We start from the raw sequence: 14,496 nt of genomic DNA on the forward strand, positions 1-14,496 counted from the left end.
ATTGCCATATAAAAACAGATTAGATGTGTGTGTATATATATATATATATATATATATATATATATATATATACATATATTATAGACCCGGATTTTCTCATATTTTGACCTAAATTTTCTAGAATCAACTGAACATGTGTTTAATGATAAATTATAATAAGAAATCTGCTTAACGAACCTAACGACGAATCTTAGCTTGCGGTAACTCACATCGTCTTCGGGAGGACCCTTCTATCAGAGAAGTAAAATCCGCATTTTATATGTCTTAACTATTCCGTAGACAACAATATCCAACTGCGATTTATTCTTATCGTGTAAAAACACGAGCGTTTTTAATTTGTATCGAAAATCACTTTATTGACGATTTCTCCAGGTATAACAGATAAATTACACCTGCGACAAAATAAATACACCGCCGTAGGGCCGCTTTATGTTTTGATACATCTGCCATATATATATATGCTTTACGCATATACATATATAAAGCAGGCCATTTTACCCGCTTGAACTGCGTTCGCCCCGCGATATTAACTCTGCGCATCAAGTAGCTTTTCGTAGTTTTCTTGCATCATCATATTAATGAATCTTAGGCAAAACAATAGTAAACAAAAACTAAGATCTTCCATTTGTTTAACATTTGTTATCCCCGCACCTGCGCTTAATCGAATTAAATATATTTATATTTAATTATATCTCACACAAATATTAGATACGTCATCTGTTCCGAGATGATGTCAAACCAGCCGCTTAATCACAATATATATATATATATATATATATATATATATATATATATATAAAGCGTGTTGTTGTGTCCTAGTTATTCGACAAAGTGTCATCTTTTGAGTTTGATTGATTGAGGTTTGCTTTTTTTTGCGTTAGAAAGCATAGCATCAATTTCCTCATCTTCTCAGCTCACTATAGTCACACCATGACTGGGACCGAGGTGCATTGGATGTCCCAATGGAATCAGCAGCTTCAGTTTGCCGTTTTAGATTATTTACATATCGATATGTACAACCGCCGATTATTCCAATAATGAGTTTTGCATTTCTAAAAGCTTCTAAACGATCTGTTTGTAAAGACAACCATCCCTCTGGCACGCTAGAAGCGCGAAACGACCAGTACGAGTAACCGATTTTGAATACATACAAATGCCCGCGTTCGTGCACTGGAAATACTAAGTAGTCGAATTTGAGTATGATTATCTTTCATCTGAACAGGCTCGGTTAGATGAAACAGTGAGTCATGTCATCGATATCGTTACGTTAGAAGAGGAGGCCATCTAGGACAATCTGAAACGTGCGAGAATCCAAATTGATTACATTATTCTGTAGGCCAATAGGGAAAATAATAATCATGTTCACAATCTGGTAAAGGAAAACTGATCGCAGCGCCCCCAGACACCCCCAGATGGAATTCAGGGGGTTAGTCGATCTCGAGGGCCCAGGGGTGATCAATAACGCCACGCTGAATGTCCTGAAGCTTGCGCGTAATTCTGGCATGTAGCTGCCACTCATTTTGCATTGTCGGAATATACAGATCCTCGCAGCGGTTGTTCTGTCGATGGACGATTCGCTCAACCGGTGAAATCAAGACGGCAGTACCAGAACCAAACATTTCCAAAACTCGACCCTCATTAAGAGCCTCGCGCAGCTCGAAAATGGTGATTGTGCGCTCGGTTACCTGAAATAGCAGATGGAATCAGAGTAAATATGCTACAGATATGTTTGTAAGACAAATGGGTTTTCGGATATTGTTTATTTTCGAGAAATATTTTGAGTTGGCTTCTTGTTGTTCTGTTATTAAATTACTGTTTTGCTGGCGAAACATCATTACAAAGTTTATATTAGCTTTAACCAATCGCATAACTGATCAGTTGCTCGCCCAATGAATAGCAATGATTTTTGGATATCGACGAATTGTACTAATGTAAACTGTTACACTAAGCATTACTGATTGAGTTCCTTGATGTCTGAAAGAAGAAAAATTGCGCCGATATAATATGGGCCTAGGCCATCGTCTGTATAATTTAAGTTCAACCTGCAATCTGTACTTTTCAAAGTGTGTTTAGAATAATGATGACTATTAATAGTACTCTAAATGACGCTTTTGGGGTGATTAAAAATATTTTCTAATAATTATTGACTTCGTTTTAAGCAGACTAATAGGTGGATTGATATTTAGTCCCAACCTTGAATTCGTTCCACTGCCGAACGAGATCAAGTACTGAACGACGTGTGATACCAGGCAGGATAATTCCCGACAGTGGAGGAGTTATAAGCTCAGGTTCGCCGTCTCTGTTACGGAGGAACACAAATACGTTCATGGCTCCCACTTCGGTGATCTGCTGTTCGGGACCGAACAACCAGAGTACCTGCTCAAGTCCGAGTCTTTCAGCCTCTCTCTGAACAGCCAACGTGGGAGCGTAGTTGCAACCAAGTTTCTTGTCTCCGGTACCGCCAGGCCAGGCGCGTACGTATTGTGGATCAGCCAAAAGGCTGACGCCCCTGCTTCGCGTATTGTAATAACCACCAACCGGCCCTGTAATCACGTATAGAAAAGCCTCAGAGGAACGATGCACACCCAACGTGGGTTCGACGCCAAAGAACGTCGGACGGATATAAAGCGCACTCAATGGGCTCGTCGGAACCCAGTCACGATCGACGTCAACTAACCGCACAAGACAGCGGAGGAACTCCTGTGGGTCGAATGCCTAAAATACCAGATCGAAGGGTCCAAATCAAACGTTAAATTATTTGGTAGATGCATGCACTGATGAGAATCAGAAACTGGAGTTAAGGATAGAATTAACTAGGAAACTAGATTTTTTAAAATCTGTATTTTGTGCAACTATCGGACTATGCATAACCTTTGCTTCTTGAAGTAGCTATAACTTATCCGAATACTTTATATAAATGCTTTCTCATAAAGTGGCAATTTTACTGTTTTGGCTATGTTCACTCTCTCAACACTGTCGATACTCTAAACAACTAATAGCAATAAAAGAGGACACACTTCTATGACCCAATATCAAGCTAGTTTGGATCAAACGCCGCTTGTTGATGACGTGAGCTTCTCCGCGCATTTGTGAACAAAAGTCAGATGACCTACCTGCGCCCCTCAATTGTTAATACTAATAAATTTTAACACAAACCAGTACATACGGGAAGGCCAAGTCTTTTCGCAGAGGCTAGTAACCGCTGAACGTTCAACTCTGGACGGAAAAGTCGAATTTTTCCATCGTGACCACGGTAAGCCTTCATGCCTTCGAATAGCTCTTGAGCATAGTGAAGTACCTGCAAATGGTGTGGCGGAAAACAAAACGGATCGTTTTGCTATCGGCCATCCTAAATATTTCTACAACAACTAACTAAAAATACCTACAGAGCCAAAAAGCCCTATGGCATGTCCTATTTTTTCTTTCACCCACATGATATTTCATCATTGCGCATCGTTTTTGGCCTACATTTAAGCTATTGACTATAGCAGCAAAGATTGAATCCAGTGGGTTATCGTATCAAGAAGCTGCGCATATGAATCTATAGAAAACGTAGCACGTTTTCAATAACAGCTGGTGGGTACCTTTGCTGCGGGGTGCATCTGTAGGGCATGTACTGGACAGATTTTGGGTTGACTCCAGCCCGAGTCTCTTCTCCAGTAGCTTTCAAACATGTGATCGGCAAAATGTTTGCCGAATTGCAGTCCAGCCGTTTCGGGCTTCCTCTGACGAAGATGCGTTGGTTGCAGCTCAATATCAAGGTTATCGTACTAACAGAAAAGAAGATCGTATAATTATATAACGGATTATTAGTTTTAACTGATCATAAGCTATATGTGCAACTTAAACCTATAGCTATACCTCATAGAGCAGATTATTCATTATCTGTGCAACTTGTCTTTATACGATTTTTTTAAAATCACTTTTCTCTCTACTTACCACAAATGTATGAGATGGTCGAGCAATTTCTCGTTTAACTTCTCCGTGAGGAGTCCACGACAAACACCTCACCTGAAAGATCAAGTACAGAAATTTATAGCAGCTATATCAACGATACATTAAGCAACATCAGCGTCCCTGAGGCACCCAACGATGTCCACATCGAAATCAGCTTACATATAGAGGCTATGGATCTAAAAATTCAACTTGCAATTAGTATCTATGAATAACCTAGCTGTTTTTCTAAGAAAATGTCATGCTATCATTTTCGTATGATTATCTAGCTCTACCGGTTAGGTCTAAACCATACACGCTGCTAGAGCAATAGATGTGAGGAAAGAAAATCGATGCTCTCTGAGCAAACGGATTCCCTGCTCCAATACAGGATTGTTGAAAGGAGATTTTCTTCAGTGATCTGGCCACACGAATTCCACATTTTGACCATTTATAACGCATTTGTAATGTTTTGCTCATCAACAGAATTACGTTAACAATCGCCATTTTCGCCACAGGTAGGTATAACAGCTCGTGGGAATCTGTCCGCTTTTCATGGCTGCTTAAAACGAGCAGATTTGTAATTGAAGTATATTGTGTTTCGCCATTCTACGGAGCGATAACATTTGTACACTTAAATTGAACGAACCTCATCTACCAGATTCCATTTTCAAATCGGCGAGCGGAGACCTATGGACATCGAGTGCAACTCAATCGTTTGGGATACGCAACTTAACAAATTCGCAGAAGCTACAAACTCCTTGTAGTATGTAAAAATGGATTCGATAGAATTCAGTACGATAATTAGCAAGTAAGGCTTCGATGCGTTTCTCACTTGCTCCGTACGTAAGAATTGTTCGTCCTGATCGAAAGGAAACAGGAATTACGTAATAAGTACTTGTTCGGCGAGGCCATCGTAAAAACAGAGGAAATTTGTTACAGTCACTGAATACATGGCCAACAGCACAGACAAATGTCCGTCAGCGGGAGAAGCTCGAACTGGAAAACTTTGTATGTCACTCACTCATGGTTCTTCTACCAAATCAACATTTGTGGCTAATTTACTTATACCAAGCGATTTATTGACACGGAAGCAATACGCTGCTAAATCTATGATCGGGTAGCGTGCATTAGTCTTCTTTCACTAACTATAATTGATGAGCTCATTTCTTGTCCAATGTATAGAACAGCATACTTGCGTTACTAATTGGGAGTATCTAAATCCAGTACAAAATAACCTAGAGAAAAATAGTCTCAGGTGATCATGTCATCACCAATGGTCATGTTCTTGCATTTCATAATAGATACCTTAACCTTAACTCGATCATAATTCTAGCATGAATTGCCGGAACCCTTAAGCAAGGTAAAAGTTCGCTGTTCATTAACGGACAGAAGTTATTTTGGGGCTTGTTGTGTTTACATAATAGCTCAGTCTTGCGACTGTTTCCAGCTGGGTGAGCTAATACAGGACCAGTGCATTAGAAAAAGTGATCGTGTTAATACTATAGATGTAAGGTAAGAATTATTCACGTTTCTGTAGCAAACTTCTCTATGGCAGTGGGTTGATCGTGACTGCAAATAGTTTCCCAATTTTTTAATACTGGTAAAAAGATTTCAGCACTGGTAACCCTGAATGGCGTTTGCGTCGTTCGAAAGCAGCAGAACCTTTTCCGACCTTTCAGTCTGATACGTGCACTGTGCGAGGGTAATTAAGCAACACTGATGTTAAAGCTACAAATTGTCGAGCTGCGTAAGCTTCGACCAACCACTGCGGCCAACTACTCAACACGGCGGGCATTTTGTCAACACGCACAGGATGGCTACTGAAGTCAGTGTGATTGAATTTGTGATTATCGCTTTTTATAAGTCAAAAGAGCCAGCAAATTTTCGATGCAGCTCAAAAACAGAGTCCTTAGTTTAAGCAGTCTTATTTAACTCAAGATTTTTCCATCTGCCTGCCTAAAAAGTTAGCTACTGCCTTGTTCCCTTGAGACACCTGATTACTACACGTTATTGCCATATCTACAAAACGACGCTATATCTGCTAGGCGATGTACGAAAGTAAGACGATTATCCCAGACTTGGCGAATACCGTATCGTGTCCGACAGAATCGCCAATCAAATGACCCCTCCGATCATTTTAAAAAGATCACTGTTATCATCATCGTCAACGATTGCGGCATTGCGTTATCTCCACTATCCAGGTTTTCGGCTCGCACATACCAGGTAACGTATCATATCCCCGCAAAACAACGAAGCCACTCTCCATTGCAAGCTTCGCCACGCAGCAAAATATTCCAATTATAACAAAAACGTCTTTGGTATCAGCTGTAGAAGGGGCGAGACGATTTTATTTGTCGCGATATGCACGTGGCTTCGCCAGTACACATTCGAACTGCCCTCTATCCACAGTAGTAGGTATTTGGAACATATAGTCGGTTCACTCGGCGCTGCCTTACGCTGCTTATCGTCTTCATTCTTGGTTTATGTCTTGTCCAATAGTCCTGTCGGTACCTTCTCGCCCATGGTTCGATTTGTCCGGGCTAGCACTCCGCCTTTTACTCTATCCTTCTATTCTATTTCGTTGTCCGTGCGCCTCAAAAGACGTTCGCCTCTGGCGGCGGTTGCGCAGTTACAGTCGCGGCGGCCGGCTAAGCATTTCCCCTTTCGACAGAAAGCGCGGGACGTCCAAGGTAGCCCGCTGCTTCGACTGTCTGTATAAGCTTATTTACCGGCAACCGTAGCGGTTGTTGCCGACGGCTATCTGTTACCGTACTTAGTTAACTGTTTGTCTGTATGTATGTATCTGTGCGTATCTCCCCTGTGACGTCGACACGGACTCCCTAACAGCGCACGAAGGGATCTTCTCATGACGTTATACGTATTTATCCGCCGGCTGCATAGTGCGGACAAGGACTGCAACCGGCAAACGCGTCCCGCAAGCGGAGCTGACTCAGAGGGGTCGAACTTGGCTTGAAAGGGCTCGGAGGGGAAGCGGGGGAAGATGTGTATCGAACAATAATGCTTTTGGCAGTCAGTCATTATAAGGAAAACCACGTTGACACTATGTAGAGCACAATAGACACTTGTTACTCTTCTCGTACTTCTCCGCGGACGAGAATTTGTGGAAGATAATATGAAATAATGTCTAACAAAATGTAAATAAGCTTACTTGAAACAACAAACTTTTTTTTTTTTTTTTTTTGAGATCAAACTGATTCTTGGGCTTGTAAAATTATTTTATTTATTAAGCTTACTGCTAGGTTATTTTAACTGACGTTTATTAAGGGTTACGATTTGGGCTAGACCGATCACTGGACTATTGTCTAACGCGTTAATAGCTATGAGGATGTCAGTATACGCACAACAACTTAATTTGCTCTATGATGTAGTTGTCGTACCCAATGTTCCATGCGAGTAAAATTTACGTTATCACGTACTCTACGTTATGTGTCAGAAAAGAAACTTGAGTTAATGTATTCTTGATGGCCGCGCTTAGCTGTCACGTTTAACTATGTAAACGAGACGGTACTTTTACTAATTTAACCAGACGCCTTTTGGTAAAAAAACAGCAACTTTTTTACATTGTTGAGGTGTTTCCAATTGGATCGAGTTGGAATTACCCGCGTTAGCACCGCTGCGTGAATTTAAAGCAAGCTTTAACGTGAGCGATGTAATCACGATGTCGGCAGCCTTCAGGCAGAAGATATCATATATACGAACCTCTATCACAAAAAAGCCGGTAGCTTATAGCCCACGCAGCGAAATCGTAATACGAACAGTTTACGAAACGACATAATTACTTTCGTCACTTTGTTATAGTTTCATAGAGCGTACACGTATCAAAGAGAAGAAAACACTTAGCAAAAAGTTGTCGAGAATATATTCCACTTACATTACTCAGGTCCGCATAACTATCTAACAACAGTCGTGTTTCAGGGGGAGAGTTCGGGGTGGTGGCGGGGGGAAGAGGGTGGGTTCTGCTAGGCGACCACAGGCGAAAGACGGACTGAGCTATGCGACACCTTCCACAGCTCCAGGAAACGCTTGAGCACTATAACGCCAGTGGAACAGGGAGATCGTAACGAGATTTCGTCCCGCTGTTAGCTATCTTATCTACTGTCTGGCTGATAATGTACATAGCATGATCAGCATCACTGTAGTCATCATCAGTGACGGCAACAGCATCTCTACGGTAAATACACGGGTTGCGACAATGAACGCAAAATTAAATCGATGGCCGGTGGCTGCTTTCTGCTACGACTGCCGTTTACCTACGCCGGCTAGGAGGATCCTGTACTTTGCATAGCCCACACCCGTATCTTAAATGACACTTTTCAGCCGGACAGACCAACCCCTTGGTTACCGTTTACGCTGTTCTTTCTACGCCAATCACTGCATCCCCGGACGTTGACTGAGAGATCGTAAAAGATCTACGGCAGCGCTTGTCTTCACTACGCGCTAACTAATCGAATCATCGACATAATTTATCTTGAGAGCCAATCTACGCATTTCTAATGGAGATTAACGAAAGATAAATTAAGTTGGCAGTAATCTAAACGGAACGTTCACAACATAGGTGCGGCACATGGGGCGATGCCAAGAGAATTATACAAAAGATTTTTCACGTCTTTAAACGCATGAGGAGCTTTGTGCATACTGAGTTCAGAGCGTTATTGGGCAACTATGGAATAAAAAGAAAGATTGATAACGTATCAATCAAGAGGCTGAAATGTGCCAGTCGTTATAAATGTTTCTTCCAATTGACAGACGGTTCATCTAGCAGATATTCAGTAATTGCTCTGATTAAATATCTGTTATATATATATATATCAGTTATTTTGAACAGGCTATATTCAGTCAAAGTTGATAACGAAACAAGCTGGTATATGAACAGAGATTCCATCAGATGCAGCACTTTATATATGACAGCCAAAGGTAAAAACAGCAAGGTAGTTTCAAGCTAGACTAAGGCAGCGTGTGGACTAAAACTTCATTGGCTGTGCGCGTGATAGATTTTGCATAACAGTCTGCCGGTCGTAGTCTGCTGGCATGAATCAGTATATTAGATTTTTTTCATGCTGAACCGATGTTAACAACTTCTGTGCCAATCAGGTTTATGCCTAATAACCCGTAACCGTAGAGAGGTTTGGGCGCAAATTGAGCGATGGTCAATTTGGTCACCACACGAAGCTTTCGAAGCTCTATCCTCAATGCTCTTGTGTACCCGACGCTCTATCCTCGCTGGTGTTGTATATCTTGTGGGGTGTTTAATGCAGGTTATCTTGCTAGCAACGGACGCCCGCGGCATCCGACTCACTCTGTAGGATACAGACTGAACCAGCTTCAACCAGACACGTGTTTGGTTTTGAAGCTATCAATAAACAGCCCAAAGAACAGCACCGAAACGCTACGACGGGCGACAGACATCTGGGGAGCCCGTATTTGATTTGACGAAATTGAAAAATACCGCCAATAGTAATTTGTCGTACTTTGCATCGACATGACAATTAACTGTCCGCCTCGATTATACCTCTCCCAGTAATGGACAGTTGCTGTAGAGACAAATATGAATGTCTCAAAGGAAGTAAGAGCCTTTAATCTTGAACTAGCTAAACAAACTGACAGGTTTATTTATTCCGCAAATGAGCGTACTTAGTTGTGCAAAAAATGATCCCCAGCCGTCGGCATCGGCATAATGATCTTTCGCAGATGGGCTGTTGGCAGCATTTTAATGATACATTCTTATAAGCCTTGCCTAAACCCCAGCCTATTTTCTACGCATCTGAGTCTGAACAAATCTGCTCTAAACCTTTCGAAGGGCACCAAATTGATTTTTTTTAAAAAATAAGCATTGGCTTGCATAATCCGCCTGATCAATGTAGCCATGTAGTGAAGGAAGTTCTATTAAGCTACGCCAGTATAGGTCAAAACCTATTAATGACAAATGTTCGTCTGCAGGTCTCGTGCTAAGAATAATGGCTTTCTAATTTAGGCATTTGCACGTCCACCGATCCATGCAGTTTATTTTCTCTGCAGTGCCTGGCAAACAAGCTAAGTATGCCACATTTCGTTATCAGCAATGTACTGTAGAATTAAATCACTGTTTTCGGCTTGCTTATCGATGTTTTAGCCTTAACTAGGGTCACTGATTTCGCGTGCGCTATGAAGATACTACATCATTAGAATCGAGAACCTAAATAACAGATTATAAAATCGACCCTCAGACGCTTACACTATAGGGTTTAAATGTGTTCTTCGCTGTCGACACTTCAGCCAACTCAGCTGTGGTCGATTCGACAGCAGCCCGAACCGGCACTCTTTTGATCGAGGAACTGTCCTGCCAACAATCCTTCGGGACGGTTTTTTCTATCGTACATTGTACTTTGTTCTTGAACGGTATTTTTCACTTACATCTTTGCATTCTCTATCGTATTTCTGGCTTGGAAGACGTCGCATAGAAACTGTCAACTAAGGCGGCGGAAAAAAAAGTAAAATTGGTGCTAAATTTCCTTGCTGCGAAGGCCGACAGAAAACTCAAACGTGGGGCTGAATCGCTCCTGCCGTCGACCGAAGGGCCTGACGAAGTCTCAGTATGGCCCGAATCTACAAAGCTATCATTTACGAAAACAATGTATACAAAAGTTGCCGCCCTCCGGAATTTAACGAAGCAGCCATTTGGGAGACAATGGGCCAAAGTGACTGAGATGAATGAGAGGAAATCGCTTTTCCGATTAGCCGCTGAACAGGATCGATCCATATACAAATAAACCTAAGTGCACCTAGTGTGTTACCGGCACATCTGCTCGTATGCACAATATGACTGGTGTTTTACCTGTAGAGAAGAACATTTTGGTCTTGGGTAGTGCGCTAATGAGAAAAACCACAAATAAAATATGGCAAAGGCTAGAAATGTACTATAAAATAGTAAAAAATGGCCAGCATTAAGTAAAGTGAGGAAGCATTTGCGGTTCTAAGATTTCCGATTTATAGATAGACGGGAAAAATGAAGGCAATGGAACTCACATTATTAACCTTTACTAGCTTTCGCAACAATCGGCAGGTTCCTCGGGAAAGCATTCCTCTGAAGGCCTGTGTCGCAAAAGTTTCTGAAGTTAACGTATCAGCTGTGTTTCTCCCTTCACTGTTGCGATCTTTGAACCGTATCAAACGTCGTTGTCCAGCAGTAGTGAGAAGGACAAGGCAAGCCTAAAGATCGCCTAAATGTTCACCAGCACCTCGAAACTTGGGTCAAGATTCTCTATTCACACTAAGGTGGGTTTTACTTCAGTGATCGTTGCTCAACAGTTAATTGGCGCGCAAGTTCGGCACAAGCTCTATTGTGGTCGTCTGTTCCGTTTGCTCACTCCCTGTTAAGCTTGTACGTTTCGTCGTCGAGTTCTCAGACCGTTCTATTCTGCTTTTCAGCGGGGTGTCAGGTCCGGTCCCGTTCAGTAGCCTTGCTGCTGCTGCTTCTGCTGTTGTTGTGCCTTGACTATGTGCGACTGATCGCCCTTAAAATCACTCTGCCGCTCCATCGTCAGGACTGGGCGTTTTTCGCCTGCCGCCTCGTGGAGAGGGCGCGACCCGGTCCGGCATACGTAGGAGAGGAGACCTAAAGTCGATACCATGGAGGGAGAAAGCGTGCAGCTGAACAGCCCTTCCGTGGACACAGGCAGGCAACAAGGGACAAAGTTCGCCACGTGGACGTATTGATTGGTGCTACCACCGTATGACTGAACAGTACCCAATAGCCGCAGTGATCACCCACGATAATGACGGCTATAGTAATAGCAATACGAAAAACAGCAATAGGCGCCAGGGCAGAACAACGTCGAAGAACACAATATTTGGTTGCCTCATATAAGTTCTGTGGTGAGCCGGGGCGCTAGCAGTCTCGTACGCCTGCAGAGGCCGGAACTGACCGGAGATCGAGAAATGCCCCTACGAGAGTATGCACTTTGGCGGGCAAATGCAACAACGGGAAACGTACAAGAGAACGTTTCGAGAAAGACAACGTAGATGAACGACGCAAGGTCGACGCAGCTGGCGGATTTTCTCGTATTCGGTCTTATCAACAACATCATCGTTATCATCGTTACTGGTATGATCATTCGAGCAACAGCTGTAGCCTATCCACCCACAGACACATTCTGTAGCATGTGCAGTTTCAGCAAAAAGACAACAGTCAAAGCCCTTTCCCTTGTCATAACCCTTTCTCGAGATCTATTTTCTTTTTCTCTTGACATCAGTTAGCATCTTAGTGGGTTCTTTGTTCACAATAACACACTGCAGTATAAGACAGCATAATAACAGGCGACTGGTTTGCCGTGATGGCGCTACCAGCCTTTGCAATAACAAGGAACGTCACCTCATCAGTGTGGCACATATTCATAGACACGCACGCAAGCTTGCGGCCCACAGTCTTGATAAAAAAAAACTGCGACAGCACGACGTTCTTCAACGAAAGGACAGTAAGATTTGCTACTCGATCAACAAACAATGGGGAGTGGGGGGGGGGGGGGGGGTAAAAGAGAAAAATGGCTGCTACGGAAAAACTCAACTCACTGATACGTCCGGAGCGGTGCTGTAGTCCGTTCGCGATCGTCTCAGGCCTCGAGTATGGCTCCGATGGGGTGGCAAGAAGGTTCAATTGACGGCAGCTCGCTCCACCATTTGAATCAATGCGTGCCAACGGCGCAGTCGTGCCTCCCTCAGGAACGCGTATGGGCCTTATAAAGTACGGAGATTTGTTATTTACAAGCAAGCAGTGTTTTGTTAGCGTTAGCACCACTCAAACACCAGCATTATCGTCGGCAATATCGGCATCTTCATCTTCATGCTGCTAACGTTTCCTTGAATCATTACACACCGCATTCGAAAACACACCACATTTTCACCTGTCTATGCCATTTCAGCAGCAGTAAGCAAAATACCATTGTTGCGTACGACGCTATACAAAAAGGCGTGACTGACACCCGAGTCGGTTCCCAATAGTGAGCTGTTAATGAACTCGGAACTAGGAATTGTATTAGTCGAATGGTAAAACGACAACCTTGATCATCAGCGTGAATATCGATAGCATAAAATCAAATAGGTCTGTGTTAAAAACGTTCGTTACATAGCGATATGTACACGAGCGGGATGAGTCAGTATAACATAATTAACAACGCAAATACGTTTAGGGTCTGCTAATTGGTTCTCACCAAAGCTATCTATAGCCGTAATGGCGGTCTACAAACCTATATAATATCTGACAAATTTCTGGTTGTAAACCAACGGAGTTGATTCAAATTCCGCTTTACGTACTCTGGGAATCTCGCAACGCTATACATAATTATACTACTGTGGCATGTTTATGCAGACTGCGTTCATCATGCTGCTATAAATCGATGCCTGACCACTTAAAAGACAATACTTCAACTAGTATTCTAGTGAAGTATCTTGAAATAATTAAAAGACACGGCTGGCGTTAGCAAATAAAATAAATAACTAATACGTTTTAATTACGCGATTTTACATTAATTCTTGATGTATATGCTAAGGTACATTAGGAATCTGGACAGAACTTGGTATTGTCAGGCTAGAACATTAAGGTGTCGATATTTCAATTTCAAGGACATATATTTTACTTCATTAGCCCACCGCCTCAATAGAACAGATCGGCATGCATGCATGAAAACAGTGTCTGTGAACACCTTCTTTGAAGCGCTTTCCCAGAACGCCAGTTAAGCTTCGCTCTGCAGTAACGCGTCGACGACCTGCTGTTGTTACCGCAAGAGTGGGACGAGGAATAAGCCCCTTATGCATATGTATGTAGATTGGTTAGTTTCTAACGTCTTCCGCTGAAAATGTGCAAGATTCATGAGGTATTCAATTGGGTGCCACATGACTGTATCTAACGGAGATTGCCCGCGATAGTACATTAGCATAGAGATTCTTCTGTGTGTTTTTACAAAGCATTTTCTTATTTTAGGGTTGATTTACAATTTGTGTTTCTAGCCGTCCCAAAAGACGATTTGCATTTGATCGACATGGTCAAAATATATAAAGAAATAATATAAAAAGATGTTTATAATAAAGATGCTTTATTTAAGCATGTTTAGTTTGACCCAAGGTGTATCTACTGGCTATAGTATGGGCCACAGTTATATAGCACTTGTGAGTGTAGCTTTTACGTCATTCGTCTTCCAGATACGTCTTTATCAGTATTGGTTTACCTAGTAAATCAGTGGGTCAAGGCTGAGGAGGAAACACACTTTATGCATATCTGATATTCGTTTCATAGTTTCGTTCGGAGCATCTAACCGTACAAACAATGTTATAGTCCCTTCATAAGAGAGCTAGTAGCTCGTTTGATTGATAAATAAAAAAAAAACATCTAAAAATCTTAATCAAATTACTCCCTCCGAATCTATCATTTAGAATTAGATTGTCCCAGGCCACTTATGTTATTACACCTCCCATTTATCGATGAATTCGTGATGACAATCACTTGCTGCAAGCACAAAAAGGTCCGATTAATGCAGCAATGTCCAGTAAAGTGCCCTCCCGTTTACCCAC

The 14,496-nt window shown here is 42.2% G+C and overlaps 1 protein-coding gene and 1 long non-coding RNA gene across 4 annotated transcripts; one reads left to right on the forward strand and one right to left on the reverse strand.

Annotated features, from left to right (window-relative positions):
- Positions 1-328: 328 nt before the first annotated feature.
- LOC111247317 (branched-chain-amino-acid aminotransferase, cytosolic-like) lies at positions 329-11,443 on the reverse strand. 3 transcript variants are annotated; one of them, XM_022798079.2, is made up of 6 exons: positions 10,960-11,443; positions 3,940-4,011; positions 3,585-3,770; positions 3,167-3,298; positions 2,194-2,715; positions 329-1,685 (listed from the first exon to the last, which is right to left on the reverse strand). In XM_022798079.2, the coding sequence occupies exons 1-6, from the start codon at positions 11,011-11,013 to the stop codon at positions 1,428-1,430; spliced, it is 1,224 nt and encodes a 407-aa protein (XP_022653814.1). In that variant the 5' UTR covers positions 11,014-11,443; the 3' UTR covers positions 329-1,427. The 3 variants fall into 3 exon arrangements, with proteins under 3 accessions (XP_022653814.1, XP_022653815.1, XP_022653816.1); XM_022798080.2 differs by lacking the exon at positions 10,960-11,443 and adding an exon at positions 6,393-6,425; XM_022798081.2 differs by lacking the exon at positions 10,960-11,443 and adding an exon at positions 6,157-6,368.
- On the forward strand, positions 8,611-10,509 carry LOC147756988 (uncharacterized). The gene is made up of 3 exons (XR_015322942.1): positions 8,611-8,871; positions 9,895-9,991; positions 10,384-10,509. It is a non-coding gene; the product is annotated as an uncharacterized LOC147756988 (long non-coding RNA).
- Positions 11,444-14,496: the final 3,053 nt, after the last annotated feature.

Source organism: Varroa destructor, unplaced genomic scaffold (assembly GCF_002443255.2).
Source record: "Varroa destructor unplaced genomic scaffold, Vdes_3.0 BEIS01000003.1, whole genome shotgun sequence".
NCBI lineage: Eukaryota > Metazoa > Arthropoda > Arachnida > Mesostigmata > Varroidae > Varroa > Varroa destructor.

Bases quoted from the DNA above. Each gene is read 5' to 3' on its own strand.
- LOC111247317 (XM_022798079.2), bottom strand. From the start codon at position 11,013: ATGCTTTCCCGAGGAACCTGCCGATTGTTGCGAAAGCTAGTAAAGGTT. The intron at 4,012-10,959 runs GTGAGTTCCATT...TTGATCTTTCAG, and splicing joins AGCTAGTAAAGGTTAATAAT to GTGAGGTGTTTGTCGTGGAC. The intron at 2,716-3,166 runs GTATGTACTGGT...CTGGTATTTTAG, and splicing joins CGAAAAGACTTGGCCTTCCC to GCATTCGACCCACAGGAGTT.